The 19,059-nt window shown below is 40.5% G+C and overlaps 1 protein-coding gene across 1 annotated transcript in view; it reads left to right on the top strand.

Moving 5' to 3' along the window:
- Positions 1–19,059, top strand: part of MMP16 (matrix metallopeptidase 16) — a 179,660-nt gene that overhangs the window by 47,009 nt on the left and 113,592 nt on the right. Inside the window, exon 2 of the mRNA XM_058178150.1 lies at positions 15,485–15,633. Coding sequence (XP_058034133.1) covers positions 15,485–15,633 — 149 coding nt within the window. The remainder of the gene's footprint in view (positions 1–15,484; positions 15,634–19,059) is intronic.

The raw sequence follows: 19,059 nt of genomic DNA on the forward strand, positions 1-19,059 counted from the left end.
CAAGAGAAGTGGTGGTATATGTAAGCTGGTCTGTCTAACTTAATAGTATCCTAAATTTGCCACACTTTGTTGCAAGAATCTTCCTGAGACTTATATAACAACTACCAATAATTAAATCGAAAAATAGGAGGCTTAGGGTTTTTTAATTAGTTGTTTTAATAGATTTTTTAAGGGGAGTTTTAGTGGGCATTTTAAGGGTTGGGAGGGGGGGAGGGTATGTCCAGTCCCAGCGCGCGCTCACGACAGTACTTTAGTTGGTCCGAAGACAAGGGGGGAGGGGATTGTGCAGAGCAGAGAATGTCTTTCCATCTGTACGGTAAGTGGGAGAGGCAGATATGGCGGAGGCAGGGGGCCGTATCGTTCTTCGGGAGCATGTGTTCGATGTTTAAGGGCGATCACGTGCTCCGGCCCCCCAGTCCTTACTTGTTCCCCGGATGGTCAAGACCCTCAGAGTTTGAGTCTTCGGCTGATGCTTTGCAATGCCCGTGGTCAACAAGGCTCCCCTGATTTGTGACCTTATTCAGAGGGAGTCCGCGGACTTTATGGGCATTACGGAGACCTGGTTGGGCACAGAAGGGGGTGTACCCCTGGTTGAACTGTGCCCTCCGGGTTTCCGGGCATTCCATCAGCCGAGGGCCCAAGGTAGGGGTGGCGGGTGGCGGTTGTGATTAACGAAAGTTTGGAGCCGAGGGAGTCCACTGTTCCTCAGATAGCTGGTTGTGAATCCCTCCTTGTGAAGTGGGGCCACCGGAATCAGATGGGGTTGTTGATCACGTACCTGGCTCCTTGCTGCATGACTACAGCCCTACCTGAGCTACTAGAGGTGCTTGCTGGTTTGGCGGTTGAGATTCCCAGACTTTTGGTCTTGGGGGATTTCAACTTGCCATCGGCCGGCTTGTCATCAACGGTGGTTCAGGAGTTCCAGGCCTCCATGACGGCCTTGGACCTGATTCAAGTAACTGATGGCCCTACACACATTGGGGGAGGCGCGCTAGACCTGATTTTTATCTCTGGTCAGTGGGTTAATGATCTGGTTTTAGGAGATATAGTGAAGATACCGGTGTCATGGTCAGATCATTTTCTTCTTCGCCTAGACTTTCAGACCGCTCACCACCGCAGGGAGACGGAACCAATGCATTGGTTCCGTCCCAGGCGCCTGATGGACCGGAGAGGTTCCTGACGGAGCTTGGGCCATTTCCTGAGGATCTTACCCACGGCACGACTGAAGAACTGGTTGCGGCCTGGGAACGGGCGCGGCTGGGGCTTTGGACCGTGTCGTGCCTTTGCGACCTCTGACCCGGCGTAGATCTCAATTGGCTCCCTGGTTTTCCGAGGAGCTGAGAGAGATGAAACGCGGAGAAGACGCCTAGAGAGTATTTGGAGGTCTAGCCGTTCCGAGGCTGATCGGACACTAGTGAGGTCTTTACTAAGACCTACCTAGTGGCAATGAGGGAGGCGTTCTCGTTTCCACCCTCATTGCATCGGCAGATAACCGCCCGGCCGCCTTGTTTGGGTGACCCGTTCCTTCTTCATCAAGGGGACGGATGACCCCTTACAGGGACGAGCTGAGGAGTTTAACGGTTATCTATCGATAAAATCGTTCAACGGGATAGTTTGGACCAAGATTGCGATGATCCGACCGAGATGACAGAGTCGCGTCTTGTTGAGGTTATTTGGGATGAGTTTGATTCTGTGGCTCTCGAGGCGTGGACAGGTTGCTGGGAGGTTACATGCAACTACATGTTTACTGGACCCGTGTCCTTCCTGGTTAGTGCTGGCTGCTCAGGAAGTGACACGAGGCTGGCTCCAGGGGATTATAAATGCTTCTTTGGTGGAGGGGTTTCCCCGCCGCCTTGAAAGAGGCGGTGGTGAGACCTCTCCTCAAGAAGCCTTCCCTGGACCCAGCTATTTTGGGAAACTATCGTCCAGTCTCCAACCTTCGCTTTGTGGCGAAGGTTGTAGAGAGTGTGGTTGCATGGCAGCTCCCCCGGCACCTGGAGGAAGCTGTCTATCTAGACCCGTTCCAGTCCGGCTTCCGACCCGGTTATAGCACGGAGACGGCTTTGGTCGCGTTGGTGGATGACCTCTGGAGGGCCAGGGACAGGGGCTGTTCCTCTGCCTTGGTCCTATTAGATCTCTCAGCGGCTTTTGATACCATCGACCATGGTATCCTGCTGCGCCGGTTGGAGGGATTGGGAGTGGGGGGCACCGTTTATCGGTGGTTCTCCTCCTATCTCTCTGACCGGTCGCAGACGGTGTTGACAGGGGGGCAGAGGTCGTCCTCGAGGCGCCTCACTTGTGGGGTGCCCCAGGGGTCGATTCTCTCGCCTACCCTGTTCAACATCTATATGAAGCCGCTGGGCGAGGTCATCAGTGGTTTCGGGGTGAGTTATCATCTGTACGCTGATGACACTCAGCTGTACTTTTCCACCCCGGACCACCCCAACGAAGCGGTCGAAGTGCTGTCCCGGTGTTTGGAGGCTGTACGGGTCTGGATGGGGAGAAACAGACTCAAGCTCAATCCCTCCAAGACGGAGTGGCTGTGGATGCCGGCACCCCGGTACAGTCAGCTGCATCCGCAGCTGACTGTTGGGGGCGAGTTAGTGGCCCCAAAGGAGGTGGTTCGCAACTTGGGCGTCCTCCTGGATGGACGGCTGTCCTTTGATGAACATCTGGCGGCCGTCTCCAGGAGGGCTTTTTACCAAGTTCGCTTGGTCCGCCAGTTGCGTCCCTTCCTTGACCGGGATGCCTTATGCACGGTCACTCACGCTCTGGTTACATCTAGGTTGGATTACTGCAACGCTCTCTACATGGGGCTGCCCTTGAGGTGCACCCGGAGGCTACAGTTAGTCCAGAATGCGGCTGCGCGAGTAGTAACGGGAGCCGCTCGTGGCTCCCACGTGACATCACTACTCCATAGTCTGCACTGGCTTCCTGTGGTTTTCCAGGTGCGCTTCAAGATTTTGGTTACCACCTTTAAAGCGCTCCATGGCTTAGGACCCGGGTACTTACGGGACCGCCTGCTGTTACCCTTTGCCTCCCACCGACCCGTACGCTCTCACAGAGAGGGTCTCCTCAGGGTGCCGTCCGCCAAACAGTGTCGGCTGGCGGCCCCCAGGAGTAGGGCCTTCTCTGTGGGGGCAGCGACGCTCTGGAATGAACTTCCCCCTGGCCTTCGTCAAGTGCCTGATCTTCGGACCTTTCGTTCGCTTAAAACACACCTATTTATTCAAGCGGGACTGGCATAATAATGTAGAATTTTAAATTTGGGGTTTATTAATATTTTAAAATTTTAAAATCTAAATTTTAATTTATCAGCCTTTATAATTTGCTATGTTTTAAATGTTGTTTTAATTGTATATATTTTGTTTTATCGTTGGCTGTACACCGCCCTGAGTCCTTCGGGAGAAGGGCGGTATAAAAATTTAATTAATAATAATAATAATAATAATAATAATAATAATAATAATAATAATAATAATAATAATAATAATAATAATAATAATAATAATAAAAAAAAAATATCGGTATGTGAACATTTTCTTGGCTATTAAGATATAAGTCTAGTTCATATAACACACTGAGCTATAAAGATATATGTTCGGTATTCTCTAGTGAATTGTGTAAGTTCAACAAGTAGCAGTTGATTTCTAAAAGCAAACCATGGCTCAATACAATGTCTTAATTCTTTTCTGTGAATCGAAGTGTATAGGATGTGAAAAAGAAGTATAGAGGTAAAGGCTGTTAAACATTGCAATCTCAACATAGGTGCTAAAATTTGGTTTGCAATGGTATTTGTGTGACTGAGTTCATAGAATCCATTCAGCTGTTTTCATTTTAATATATTATGTGGTTCTAGGTAATTGAGTGATCTGGCATCTTCAAGTTAGTTTGATAGATTTAATTGAAATGGCAAGACTAATAAAATAAGTTGCTAGAAAAAGATTTATTGTATTGTATTTTCTGCATATAATGTACTTGCTTTCTTTCTCTTAACTTTTAACAGAATGAACTTCTGTACATTTGACTTGCGAGGGTTATTTTAGTTTTTTTAAAAGCATGGATGTCCAAAATTCTGAAATTTCAAAATATGTTGTTACTATAAAAGATTTCTGTTCTTTGTTCGTACCTTATATAACCACACCTTATGTCATCAATCAACATAGCACTCATTTAGGTTTTGAGTTATTTCACTATTTAAAAGCACTTAAAATGTAAAACTTTACATCATGACTGTTAGGTTATTAAGATGCAAACCTTTCAAGAATACACTTCAAAAGAACCTTGATTCTGAAAATGTATATCTGCTAGAGATTGCTTTTAGTCATGTGAATTTGATTCATACTAAGGAGGCACACTGAAACAAGATTCATGATCATACTGCAACTATAAATGAAATAACTAGCAGCCTGCTTCACTTCTCAGGTTAACCTAAGGTAAATGAATTTCAATTGCTGTGTCACAATGGGATTAAATTAGTTTAAAATTAAGTATTTGGACTTAAATGGGTTGTTGATCAGACTAAATTGTTTAATGGTTGAAGCAGAGAAATAGATAACAATTGCCATCTATAAAACAAGAGGTAAGGGTTGTAATATTTTAGGTCAGTGATGGCGAATCTTTTTGGAACGAGTGGCGAAAAGGGAGCGTGCACGCTCATCAATAGGAGCTGCCAAGGGCGCATGCGTACCCCTGAAAATGAACATCCAGTTTCAGGCGTGCACAGTTAGCTAGTCTTCTGGGTTTCTGGCGCGCATAGACACTTGATGATCAGCTTGCCAGTGCACATGTTCATGCAGGAAAATGGAAGACCAGTTTTTCAAGACCAGCACACAAAAAGGCCAGCTGATCATTGTGCGCGCTTGCGCGCCAGCAACCCAAAAGAGGAACGGGTGATGCCGCGCATGCCAGGCAACATGGCTCCACATGCCACTTCGGGCACGCATGCCATAGGTTCACCATCACGGTTTTAGATCATCCATAACATGAATACTGGGAAATGTCAATGAAACATTGGCTCTGTAAAAATTACAATTTGCATAGCAGGAGTCAGGATGAGGCATGGATGCTCACTTCTGACTCTGGAGTGATTTCTTACACCATTTCCCTTTCCATGTCAAATATCCTTTATTACACAGGATAAACCATGTTTAAGAACTTGTCATGACCAGAAGACTGTCCCCATAATGAAATGTGAGAATGACCTTGGAAGGTGAGGGAGACATGCTCCCTAAGGAACAATCAGATAAAAGGGAGAGAAGCCCACAACTGAATAAAGGGAAGATACATTCTACTCTAAATAATCAGGTGGTAAAAAGAGCTGATTGGAGATTTATGTTTTCTGATTTGCAGAATTCTGATAATGTACCCATATAATAAAGTAGAATTAGTTCATCTTGTTGGATTTCCTGGCAGATTTTTCCTTCCTTTCTCTCGAGTTGCTATCGTCATTAAGCCCAGTTCCAAATGTGCAACAGAGATCTTCCTTGAAAAGGGCACGATAGTGGCATGAAAGAAGTAGAGTGGCTCATTTAAATGTTTTTAAGCCAAATGTGTGTACTCAGCCTTTTATTTTATTTTGTCAAAACTTTCAGAAAAGATTATTCTAAAGTTTTGCTTATTTTTTAGAGTTTTAATTTTGAGACACTGCAGTAGATGAAAAGAGGGGAAAAGAGTCATGTGTAGTTTGCAGATTATCATCTTCCAGTATTGTAGAGTGTTAAAATATAATTTCAGCATGATAAAGATAAAGGAGGTTTTCTTATTTTGTGTCCCAAAGTTCAATAATGTATGTAATTTAAAGATTAAAACTAGGATTTGTATCATTTGAGCCTTGGATTCTGGCAGCAGTTCTTTCTTGAAAGTTTCAAGGTTGATGTTGCTGAAGGCCAGGATTGTTTCAGTTGAACTAATGGACTTCCTCTGGCAATCCTTATTACTGTTCATGACAGATCAGGACAGAAATGGATTGGCTTTGTTTATTTTGAGAAAACTGCTTATGTGAACCATGATTGTGTTAGTGCACACAAATCCAAAACTAATAGAATAGAATAGAATTTTATTGGCCAAGTATGATTGGACATACAAGGAATTTGTCTTGGTGCATATGCTCTCAGTGTACATAAAAGAAAAGATACCTTCAGAAGAATCATAAGGTACAACACTTAATGATAGTCATAGGATACAAATAAGCAATCAGGAAATAATATCAATATAAATCGTAAGGATACAAGCAACAAAGTTATAGTCATACAGATTTAATGTTAGAAGAATGAAAGGTTTAGTTTGTAGGGTGGAGTAGCAAGAAATTGGGTCTACATCTGTGAGGAATTGGACTTCAAACAGCACTGAACCAATAAGATGACCTCTCTTGACTGGAGGTTTATGTATTTTTTTAATAGTTTGTAATCTTCGCTCTGGTTTTCTTCTCAAAATGGTCTTTATTTTGAGATTTTTATTTGTATCAATATCTGGGCATTTTGTTAGAATTGTGCATAATTATGTTTGTTCTTCCCTTCAGGTCTATGATTTTCCGTATATCACATAATGAAAAATACATGACTGAACAGCTATTGGTTTTTATGTTCTTTCTAGTCCTTTTTAATAGCAGAGTTGTTCAGGAACAGAACTGATATGGGGCATTTTAAGTCTCATGAATTTTAATATATTCATTTTTAGCATATTGCTCTGCTGTGATAAAGGGTTCAAAAGTTTTTCAGGCATAACATAACACCATTTCTAAAACTAATTAAGATGATGCTTTGAACTTAAACAGGTATACTGCTATGAAAGTAAATGGAATGGCCAGCTATTCCTTAATATTCACAATGACATAGTTAATGGCAGCTCAAGTGTAGCCATCAAAATTCACAATCTTTTGTTCCTGAAGTGTTTTCTATGCCACTACTACTATTTAGTATTTTACATGCTACATAGTGCGCTTTGGTTAAATCCTGTTTTGGCCTCAGTGGATTTTGACTTAGGGCAGTACTAGATAGATCAATTTTTAATTTAACTTGGATGTGCAAATGGACATAACTAAGACCTAACAAAGTATTGTGTGGAAGATGTGAAATCGAGATTTGGTGGTGGTGTTAATTCACCTTCTTTTTTCTGCCTGCTTCCCCTCCCTCCCCCCAGCTTCTCTTTCCAGATTACTTTTTTAAGCTACTTTCCCTGTACTCTTTCGGAGTTTGATTCTTTGAGAAGCTAACAGGATAATTGGTAGCAGACAAGGAAGTGATTGAATTCTCTCTTCTCCATAACATTTCTTTCCTCCAAATTGACCCAAAGCCACTCACTCACAAGGCAAAGTTGCCACTGGATTTTTGTTAGAAATATAGTTTTTAGTTCAAGTAGTATATGTTTATGATTAATACATAGTGCTTTGGTTAAATCCTGTTTTGGCCTCAGTGGATTTTGACTTAGGGCAGTACTAGATAGATCAATTTTTAATTTAACTTGGATGTGCAAATGGACATAACTAAGACCTAACAAAGTATTGTGTGGAAGATGTGAAATCGAGATTTGGTGGTGGTGTTAATTCACCTTCTTTTTTCTGCCTGCTTCCCCTCCCTCCCCCCAGCTTCTCTTTCCAGATTACTTTTTAAAGCTACTTTCCCTGTACTCTTTCGGAGTTTGATTCTTTGAGAAGCTAACAGGATAATTGGTAGCAGACAAGGAAGTGATTGAATTCTCTCTTCTCCATAACATTTCTTTCCTCCAAATTGACCCAAAGCCACTCACTCACAAGGCAAAGTTGCCACTGGATTTTTGTTAGAAATATAGTTTTTAGTTCAAGTAGTATATGTTTATGATTAATACCCCCATAGTGCTAAGCCGCATTTTGTTTAGTTTTGGTTTAGGGTTATATAATCATGGCTTCTTTAGGTATATTGAATATCAGGTCAGAAGCAGGATGTTACTAATGAGCACAATATGATAAAATGTTTAGGGTATGTTCAAGGCCATTTCTGAGTAGCTGCAAGAGGCTCAGCCTATTCAGTCATGTTTTTCTGGCAAACTACACTTACTTTTCAAACATCTCTTTTTTTTCTGGTAGGTTTTATATAATGAAGGAACTTGAAAAGTTGACTTCAGTCATTTTCTGAGAGTATATACTATTTTAAAATTGTGTCTTCTATCAAATTGTTTTTATTTGTTTTATATGTTTAGCAAATACAGTTGGAACAGGCAACTCGATTGCTATGTGATATGGTTATTAAATGAAAAAATTACATCACTGTAACTATGCTATAATTTTACTTCAGTTTTACTTTTCTTTACCGTATCAGGATACAGGCTCAAATTTTGGGATCAATTTTGGGATCAAAAAATTGGGTGAGCCCAAAAGGCGGGAAGTTTCCAGAACTTAACTCACAAGGGAGCTGCATAAAAAGGCAAATATTTTATCCCTTTTCCTCATCCCTTGCCCTTTAGAATGCTCATCCTAGAGCTGGGTTAATTACCATAAGTGATGCATGCATTTATATTCATTGGAGAGAAAGGGATTACAAGAGAATAAGCAGGCACACAAATGAACAATACACAATAAAAGAAATGCATTAGCACCAGTTGTTTGCCTACTGCACTGGTGGCTGGAGCCAGGAGCTGCTTAGGAGGCAAGCAACAGCCTTTAGTGTGAAACTGAGTAGGGCCTTGTTAATTTCAGGCAGCACTGTTAACTGGTTAAAACTGGTCACTGCTGAACTTGATAATGTGCAATTATTATATTTTAGGGACCCACTGGAAATGGACATTAACAACTGGGAAACCTTAACCTCTGATCGTTCAGCTTGGAGGCTAAAGACGCAGCATGGCCTTCTCCAGTTTGAAGAGACACTTTATCAGCAGGCTGAGGCAAAGAGGCAGTCCCAGAAACAGTGAAATCTGGGGGCTAGGCAGGGGACAGAATTTATCTGCCCTCAGTGTGGAAGGGATTGACACTCTTGAATTGGCCTTTTTAGCCACACTAGATGCTGTTTTAGGACCTCTTTCCAGAGCACGATACCATAGTCTTTTGAAACTGAAGAATGCCAATGTAGTGACCCACTGGGGAAAAAAGTTGCTCAGGATGAGATTGCTTCTTAAGGCAGTGCTGGGGCAGGAAGAAAAAATGGGGCATGCACAGGACAAAAGGGAACTAACCGACTGTAATGCAGACATTTAGTATTTTCACTGATGAATATTCCACATAGGGGTTCTTTTGTTAAAAAATAATCTTGTATTATATTGAGTCATTAATTATGCTGCAGAATCATGTATATATTTCTGCTTTTAGAAATGGCATTAGAATTGATATATTCTATAGTTTTGTTAGCTGATGGCAATGTAAATATTCCATTTCACTATTGTAAATGAAAGATAATGATCTCAACATTGTATTCAAGATTTTTTTTGATGGATTACACATGGTGACAAAAAACCCCTTGATTTTAGCAGATGGGAGATGCATAAAATCTCATTCAAGCATAAAATGCTTTTTTCATATATTAAGTTATAAACTTGATGTTTTCAAAGCACAAAATTAGAAGGATTTACATCCAAACCTCAAATCAACATTTTTACATCGTTTGGTGTAGTAGCCAGCAACAACACTGTCACCCATACTTGTTTTTGGTTGCATTAAGAAGCCAAGTTCATTTCCAAGAATACCCTATTCCAGTCTGAGTTCAAAGAATTACGGATGATTAAAGTATCCACTCCTTTTGATGCCTATTTACATTTATACAATGATCTAAATTTGTATGAATTTATGGATGATGCAATGTCCAATAGTTTGAAACATGCATTTAAAGCAATGGCATTAACCTTTTAGTTCCTGCTAGATAACTTAAAGCAGTGTTTTCCAGCCTTGGCCATTTCTAGATGTGTGGACTTCCATTGCCAGAATTCTCATCAATGACCATATTGGCTATGGAATTCTGGGAATGAAAGGTTGGGAAATATTGCCTTTTGCTAGAGAAAAAACAGAAAATGGAGCTTTTGAATCTATATGCAAATAAAACAGTTAATTTTATGAGCTAGTTATTATTTGTTTAAAATCACGTAGAGTTTGTTTTGTTTTCTTGGTGGTGTTCATTTGAATTTTAGATATCTGTTAATAAAGGATAGTACTGGCTAAGAATGTGCAACATCTGGAAATGTTCTGGCCAGGGGCAAAATAGAGCTTGTCCCAAGCAGAGGATGCTATTTAAAGAGTAGATATTTTTCTTCCACTCTGTGCAGCATTGTGCAAAAGATAGAAAATATTTCAATATTATATTACATGTGCGCTCAAGCAAAGATATTAATTCCAAATATGCCAATCAATCCAGAAAACCTAGAGACCCTTACCAGGGAAAAAAAATGATTCTGAGATAGATCTAAAATCCATATAGTAAAAACTGATCTAATTATTCACTATCCAGCTACTCTCAATAGTAAAGCTAGAAGTGAAGGAAATATGTAGCAATACAATGCGTTCAGTGAAAAGGTCCATTGCATTTTTCTAAATGAATAAAACTTTTCGTTAACTTTATTTTTTAGTTGGATTACAATTTAATTTACAGCAGTTTTAATGTTTTGCAAAAATGTGAATGGGAAAGCAGACGTAATGAAGTTCCACTGCATGAAAACTCAGTTTCCTTCATTTAGTTTGGCATTCATTTTTGTTCCATTGGAGATGGTGGTCACTGAGTCACTGCCACTAATGAAATCTTTCTCTTTAATCTGCACCTTAAAACATTTCAAACTTTAGAATGTATGTGTGGTTTACAACAGTAAAAACTGAGAAATGAAAAGGCATGTAAACATAACAGTAGCAAAGTAATGGAACAGTAGAAAAAGCAATGAAAAAGACAAAAATGAGAAACACAGCAATGTGAGAGTAAAAGATTTGCAGGTAGGGTAGGGAAGCAGAAAGCGAGGTGGGGTTTGCTATCAGTCTAGTGTGGTACCCCCTTCTTGGGTCTTCAGACTAACTACCAAAGCCAGGTCTTCAGGTTCTTATGGAAAAATAGGAGGATGAAGGCAAATCTCGTATTGAGTAAGATGTTCCAAAGGGCAGGTGCTATAGATACTGATAGTCCTGATATAGATATAACCTGCAACATTAGTTTATTAGTCTCATCTATGTCACTTAAAGGTATATGTATGTATATATGCATATGCATTTGTATATGTATATGTACATGTACCGAGTTTTCTTGAAAATAAGACCCCATCTTATATTTTTTTGAACCCTGAAATAAGAGCTTGGCCTTATTGCCATGTGCTCAAAAGCCTGATTGGGCTGATTATCAGGGGATGTCTTATTTTGGGGAAAACAGGGTATATGTATATGTATGTATATGTATTCTTAAATTACCTTTTGGAGGTTGTATCACAATTCCCTTTAGTATTTAGGGGAAACATTACTACAGATAGATCAGATTAAATTGTGATCTATAGTAGATACTCTAGTCCAGGTGTGTCAACCTTTTGGTTTGTCTGGGCCACATTGAGTGAAGAGGAATTATCTTGGGTTGCATATAAAATATATTTTATATATATACCTTGGACCAGTTCCTTTTTCTCAGCCCTAGGAAAGACCAATGGCAAACCACTTCTGAAAAAATCTTGCCAGGGAAGCAACAGTCCAGGCAGTTGTTAACATGATAGAAAAATTTATACAACTGCTTAGCTATATGGATTATTAATATATGTTTAAGAAATGTATACAGCTGCCTCATTTAAGAAATAATTCTGGGTAGCTCACAATCCAAAATAATAAAAGCAGGATAAGTACAAATTTTAAAAAATATTATAGCATAGAATGTAACATACAAAAGAATGGATGTATGTAAAAGCAATGTAAAAATTTTCAAATATGTAAAATTTTATTTTATTTATATAAAGTAGTCCTGCATAGCTATTCTATGTTCAAGAAACTTTAGTAAGGTTGCAATTTTCAGGACTTGTATTCTAACCAAAGGAATTCCTTACAAGATTCTTGAAGAGTCAGTCAAATTTGTTGAATGGCTAAAAAGCAGATTAGGGAATAATATAGAATTATTATATTAGTAATGTCAGGTTCCAGCCATTGATTCCCATTCAACCTGTAGCCTAATGACATATTAGTGGGACTTTTTTTTCGAAACTTTGCAATAAATCTTGATTGAATGCTAATTTTGAATAGCATTCAAAATTACTGAACCAATGCAGTTGCCGCTATTGGGAAATTACATTAAATTAAAATATAAATTGGCCTTGTGCTTGTACATCCATCTATTCTCTTCAGTTCAATTAACTGTAGTTCTCCATTTTGTCCAGACTAATAATGACCTCAGACCTGGGTTGTTCTGAACTGGGGAAACATTACTTCACAATTTGGTTAAGAAAGAAGTAAGAAAGGGAAACAGAGAGACAGAATCCATAAAGATTTTAACATAATAGTTAGAAGAACTAGTTAATTAGTTAGAAATTTCCATAGAAATTTGTAATTGAATATTTCAGGACACAATTTGGAATCATCTGCTTGTTTGATGTGACTCATTGTGGCATGTTTGCTTTGAGAATAAACTTTACTTACACATGTCATGCTTTTTATGTCATATCCAAATTCGATTGGTCTGTAAAGATAGCCTCTTCCTTGCTCTGAAGAGGTAGATATAAAATACAATTGTCCCAGTAAGGCCACATTTGGAGTAGCTGAAATGGAAAACAACTGGGACAATAATTGGAGATTCAAGAGAATAATTACTGGGAATGATAGAAACCAGCAAAGCAAAGCTGCTGAGGAACCCTGGGAGTTGAAGTCCACAAGTCTTAAAAGAGCCAAGAGTCTTAAAAGAGCCAAGTTTGCAGACCACTGGTCTAGACTGAACTATAGGTATCCTGCCAAAAGATAGGAATCTTAAAAAATTGCAAACAGCTTCTTAGCTTCCTGCTCAAGACCTGCCTGCCAAAGTAACAGATAACTCCAAACAAGTTCATCTGGAGCTCATTAATTTCCATAGAGCATAGTCTATTCAGAAGAAATCACTGCTGACTCCTGAATCCATCCACATGGACTTAAGATTGAAGAAGGTCTTCAAAGTTTGGAAGCTGGGTTGCAGGTTTGAAAGAAACAGCAATAGACAGTGTGAACAATAAACTAGTGGGACAGCTTGTCTTCAGAAGTTGTGAGAGCTTCATCATTGGAGGCTTTTAAGAAGAGATTGGATCAGGGGTGAAATGCTCCCGGATTGGACCGGCTCGTGCGATCCGGTAACGATGGCAGCTGCTGGTTCGGAGGACCGGTAGCAAAAATCCCTGGCCCCGCCCCCCCTGCCTCTGCTGAGCGGCACCATCTGCAGAGGTTTTTTTTTTTACTTTTAAAAGCCGGTTTTGCTTCAGCCGAAACATGCCTTTAAAAGTAAAAAAAAGCCTTTGAGGATCCCGCCCGTCAGCTGAGATCGGCAGAGACTTTAAACTTAAAAAAAAAGTCTCTTCTGGCGATCTCATCTGAGTTCCTCATCAGCAGAACCTTACTTGTACTCTTATTTGTAGAAAACATGTTTTCTACAAGTAAGAGTAGAGATTCTAAGGCACTTACCTGATTACTGATGAACGCATGGTTCTTTTTCCAGCCCGAAAGCAGTTTGACTTTTAGCCAGACAGAATCAATGGCTTAGCTAATCTATTTCCTCAGTGATCAACTGGCTGGCTTTGCTGGCTGAGGAACTCTGGGATTTGAAGTCCACAATAAAATAAAATAAGATAAAATAATAAAATAAAATAAAATATATGTGCAGCTTTCTGAGATTCGTTGTGTTTCTGTAGTGTTTCACTCTAACTACACAAACACACAAAATCTCAGAAAGCTGTATGTGGCATTGTGTGTGTGTGTGTGTGTGTGTGTGTGTGAGGTGTGTGTGTGTGTAAAGTATGAAAGTTGGTTTTTGAGCTTTTTGTGGCTGTGAAGTGTGAAGTGCAGCTGTTTTTACATTGTGTGTGAGTCAGTTGTGTTGTGTTTGTGTGTAAAGTGTGAAAGTTGGTTTTTGGTACCTCTTATTGTTTTTTATACTTTGTTAATTATTTTTATTATTTACTGTTATTGGCCATGCCCACCCAGTCATCTGACCACCAAGCCACACACACCAATTAAGCCACGCCCACAGAACCGGTAGGGAAAATTTTTAGATTTCACCCCTGGATTGGACTGCCATTTCTCAGAAATGGTATAGGTTCTCCTGCTTGGGGGGGGAGGGTTGGACTAGATGACTTACAAGGTCCCTTCCAATTCTGTAAATCAGGAATGATGAGCACCTCTCTTGAATATCCAATAGCAGCTTAGTCCAATGTGCTTTCCTGCTACCAAGGCCTTTTCATTGGTTCTTATTTTTCTCCTTTACAAATGAAAGGTCATGAAGGGAACTGTCCCTCTTTTGTAGCATAATAACTAGGCTAATGTCTTTCTCTAGTAAAACAGGCTCAATTCACTTTGGATATTTGGATAAAATTATTTTTACTTATTTTTTAAAAAATGGGAAAAATGTATTAACATAGTTCTTAACTGTGTTTTGTATCCTACTTGGTATAACAATTGTGTAATTTGTGAATTCCGTACAAATTCTTGAACAAAAATTAAAAGATTAAAATGAGCAAATGAACACTGAGTAAATGAATCACTGAGCAAGCACATCCTTTCATACTAAAGCTTTTCTTCTAAGCCTCTGTTTGGAGGCCTGGAGGCAGGGCCAATGGCTTTCTGTGCTCCTAATAGTAGCTGTCTTTTTTTAGTTTTCCAGAGAACTTCTGTCAGGGGCGTTTTTAAAAGACAATGTCTTTGTAGCAACAGCCTTTTTTTACCTACAAGGTGCCTCAGAACCAAGGAATTTGCAGGTTGCAGTATTTGGAGAAGATAATTATAGCAGTTAGAAATGGGGGAGAGAAGGCTTCAGCTGGCCTGTTAACAGTGAATGGCAATACTAGCTACCTGAGATGCTGAATGGTAATACAGCTAGGCCTTGACTTACAACAGTTTCTTAAGTTCCCATTTAAAATTACAATGGTGCTGAAAAAGAATGATCTGATCTTGGCAACTGACTCATATTTATGATGGTTGCAGTGACTTTGCTTGTCAGAAGGTTGCAGAAGGTGATCACATTACCCCAGGACACTGCAACAGTCATACATGTGAGTCAATTTTCAAGCATATGAATATAAATCAGGTGACCCTGGGGATGCTACAATGGTCATAAGTGTGAAAAATGGTTATAAATCACTGTTTTCAGTGCCATTGTAACTTTGAACAGTCACTAAATGAACTGTTATATGTTGAGGATTACCTGTATATTATTTAAGCACATGTACCCCAGTTAAATTTTTGGAAAAGAAGCACCTAAATGCATTTTTAGTTTTCCTTGTAAAAGGATTTAAACAAACTTGAAATGGTCTTTTCAGTGTTTGAAGTTGAAGATGAACGATTAGGAAATCCTGGACCTTAAATTCTGCCTAACGCACATTTTGCTTGTCGTTGTAGGTGTGGTTACAAAAATACGGCTATCTTCCATCCGCTGACTCCAGAATGTCCGTGTTGCGCACTGCAGAGACAATGAAATCTGCTATAGCTGCCATGCAGCAGTTCTATGGCATTAACATGACAGGAAAAGTGGACAGGAACACAATCGAGTAAGTAAATTTTATTGCAATTCTCTTTCTTTTTGGAATTCCTGAAATATATGTGGAAAATTAGAAGCGTTGCAGTGGCTGGCTATCTAAATCCTATCTTGGCATTTCTGAACACTCTGGGACTTAGAATATTCCTTTCTTTTCATCATGCCAGGCAGGATGTTGGGGGGGGAGAAGCGGTGTAAGGCGCAATTAAAGCCTCGATAAAAGTCAATTTCTACAAGAAAGGGGGAAAAAAGTATGAAAAATGGATTTGAACAGTCATGACATTTTTATCCTGATATGAGTGTTAAATCAAAATTCACAAAAGAAGCTGAACAGGGAGATAATAATCAGATGTCCTTTTGTTGCTCAGGACAAAGTTAAGACACGTTTGAGGCCAGCCAGATCACGATCAAGAGTGTGAAGAGTATAATTATCAAGCTGTGTATAGACTTTAAATGAATCGGCGGTGGAAAAAATGATAAACCCTAATTCCAAACTCAGTAGCCTATTTTTTTTTCTGGTACCTACCTGTGACCCAATTCTCTCTGGCTTTCTCCCCATCTCCTCCCAATTGTCTCACAAATAGTCTTTCCTATTCTAGTAACCACATATCCCATCATGCACAGCTGCTAAGGTCACTAGATTACATCTGTTTTAAAGATATTCAGAAGCAGCAGTAGAATTGGGGATGACGTATAAGGCAACTGTACCACCTAGAGTCATTGACTGAGATGGGACACTAGAAATTGAATAAATAAATAAATTAATTAATAAAGTACCCATCTAGTTTATACTGGGAACTGGGAAGATGTTATTGGAAAACACCTAGCTATTATTCCATCCCCACCATCCAGTCAGAGCTGAAGAAGCTTATTGGATGAGAAGCAAAGTGTCTTCAAAGAAAAAACAGAAAGTCCAGTTGCCTCTTGAAAAAGCACCATGACCTGGATGACTGAGAATCCCCATAGACATCTAGTTATTATGTTGAAACTGTGCAAAATCTACTTGATACTGTGCATGAGTAGTGTTGTGGTCCGCTTGCAGCCTGCGGAGCTGGCAACAGAGTTGGAAAGCGATGAGGCTGAGGTGAGGTCAGGGCCATTGGGAAGTGAGGTGCGGACTCCAGAGCCTCCAGAGACTGATAGTAGTGAGGCAGAGGAACAGGAGGAGCATGAGAAGAGCTGCCAGAAGGCAAGAGCAGCTCAAGCAAAAAGGACAATTTGGGAGTAGGGCCAAGAGATGATTGGTCCCTCCCATAAGGCTTAAAACAGACCAGCAACAGCGTTTGAGCTTTGCCTGAAAACAACATTGGTAGCCTTGTCTTCTTCGTCCACGTCTTGCATTTATTTTTGTGACTTCTGAACATTTGCCAAGAAAGGCCTTTAGCAGTTTGCCTAATTGGACCAAGGTTTGCGATAGGACTGAGGAATTTGTGTTGGGAGGAATTTGCTTTAATTTGAGTTGAACTACACTGGGAATGAAGTAATTCTCAGCTGTTTGAATAAAGTTTGCTTGTTTTTTCACGGACTGAGCTTCCTACTATCTACTTGGGCCTGGGTCACAACAAGTACTGCATGTCATTCCCGAATCTCATTTCCCTATAAGAAAAATAAGGAAGTTTAAACAGGTTTCCAGCTCCCTCCTTTTCACAGAGGATTCCCACATTAGGTAAGTGGTTTTGAGGGCCAACCAAATCCACAAAAAAATATGCAGAAATGAAACATGACCTTCAAACCAAATTCCTCTGCAAGCAGTCCCAGGCAGTTAACCCAGACTTTTGCTTCATTTCATTCAGTCTGTTTTATTATAATTTATTTGTTTTGATTGTGATGAGTGGTCCAGAGTCATTAGGAATCAGGTGACATACAAGTTTAATAATAATAATGAGGCAAGCGTCTCCCATTTCTGATCCTATCTCATGATTTATTTCTTTTTATTTATTTCTCTGATTTGTTTCTCTACTTTTCTAGTTTCCCAATTGTCAGAATTTTGTTATATGTTTCTAGGAGTGTAAACATGTTGCTGTTTCCTCTGTTATTTAAAAGTGTGTTGAGCAATGACATCACATAAATAAATACAAATAATAATAGACTAAATTGATTGGCGTGTATATGTCTGAACAATGGACACTGGAATAATGCAACATTTGGAAGCCAGATGCAGTGGATTTGGTGGGATCGTTTTTAAGACACACATAAGAGTAGGTATGTGATAGGATTGTGCAAAGAATTTAGAAAGAATGCTTGTAAAGCATGTTAGAATGAATGATGCAACTTTCTTGAAAAGTTAAAATATCTGGATTCTTTGGAAAGCGTACAAGGCAGCCTTAAATGTTGCCTCTGGCTATTGTGAGGACATGCACAATTCATTTGTTGGTGATCCCAGTGGTATTGTTATCTATGTCTCTGTTCCTAGGCTCAGGGTGAAATGGTTTGTGTAGCTGTTAGTGATTTTTTGGGATGTTTATTTATTTATTTATTTAATCAAATTTATATACCGCCCTATCTCCCGAAGGACTCAGGGCGGTGTACAGGCATTTAAAAACACATAAATACAATATAAAAAACAATTAAAAAACTTATTCTAAAAAGCCCGTTAATTTAGAATTAAAAATATAGAATAAAACCCAATTTAAAACCGATAATTTAAAATCTAGCTCAGTCCTGCACAGTTAAATAAATATGTTTTAAGCCCGCGGCGGAAGGTCCGGAGGTCCAGCTGGCGAAGTCCGGGGGTAGTTCATTCCAGAGGTGGGGGCCCCACAGAAGGCCCTTCCCTGGGTGTCGCCAGGCGACATTGCAGCTGGCGGCACCCTGAGGAGACCCTCTCTGTGAGGCGCACGGGTCGGTGAGAGATATTCGGTAGCAGTAGGCGGTCCCGTAAGTAACCCGGCCCAATGCCATGGGCGCTTTAAAGGTGGTCACCAGAACCTTGAAGCGCACCGGAAAGCCACAGGTAGCCAGTGCAGCCTGCGCAGGATGGGTGTTATCACGGGAGCCACGGGGCTCCATCTATCACCAGCAGCCGCATTCTGGACTAACTGCAGCCTCGGATGCCCTTCAAGGGAGCCCCATGTGAGAGCATTGCAGTAATCCAGGCGAGGCGTCACGAGTGCGTGGTGACCGTGCATAGGGCATCCCGGTCCAGAAAGGCGCAACTGGCGTACCAGGCGAACCTGGTAGAACGCTCTCCTGGAGCGGCCGTCAAATGATCTTCTAGAGACAGCCGTTCATCCAGGAGGGCGCCTAAGTTGCGGACCCTTTCCATCGGGGCCAATGACTCGCCACCGATGGTCAGCCGCGATTTAGCTGACTGTACCGGGATGCGGCATCCACAGCCACTCTGTCTTGGAGGATTGAGCTTGAGCCTATTTCTCCCCATCCAGACCCGTCGGCCTCCAGGCACGGGACAGCACTTGATAACCGTTGGGGTGGTCCGGTG

Source organism: Ahaetulla prasina, chromosome 3 (genome assembly GCF_028640845.1).
Source record: "Ahaetulla prasina isolate Xishuangbanna chromosome 3, ASM2864084v1, whole genome shotgun sequence".
NCBI classification, from domain to species: domain Eukaryota; kingdom Metazoa; phylum Chordata; class Lepidosauria; order Squamata; family Colubridae; genus Ahaetulla; species Ahaetulla prasina.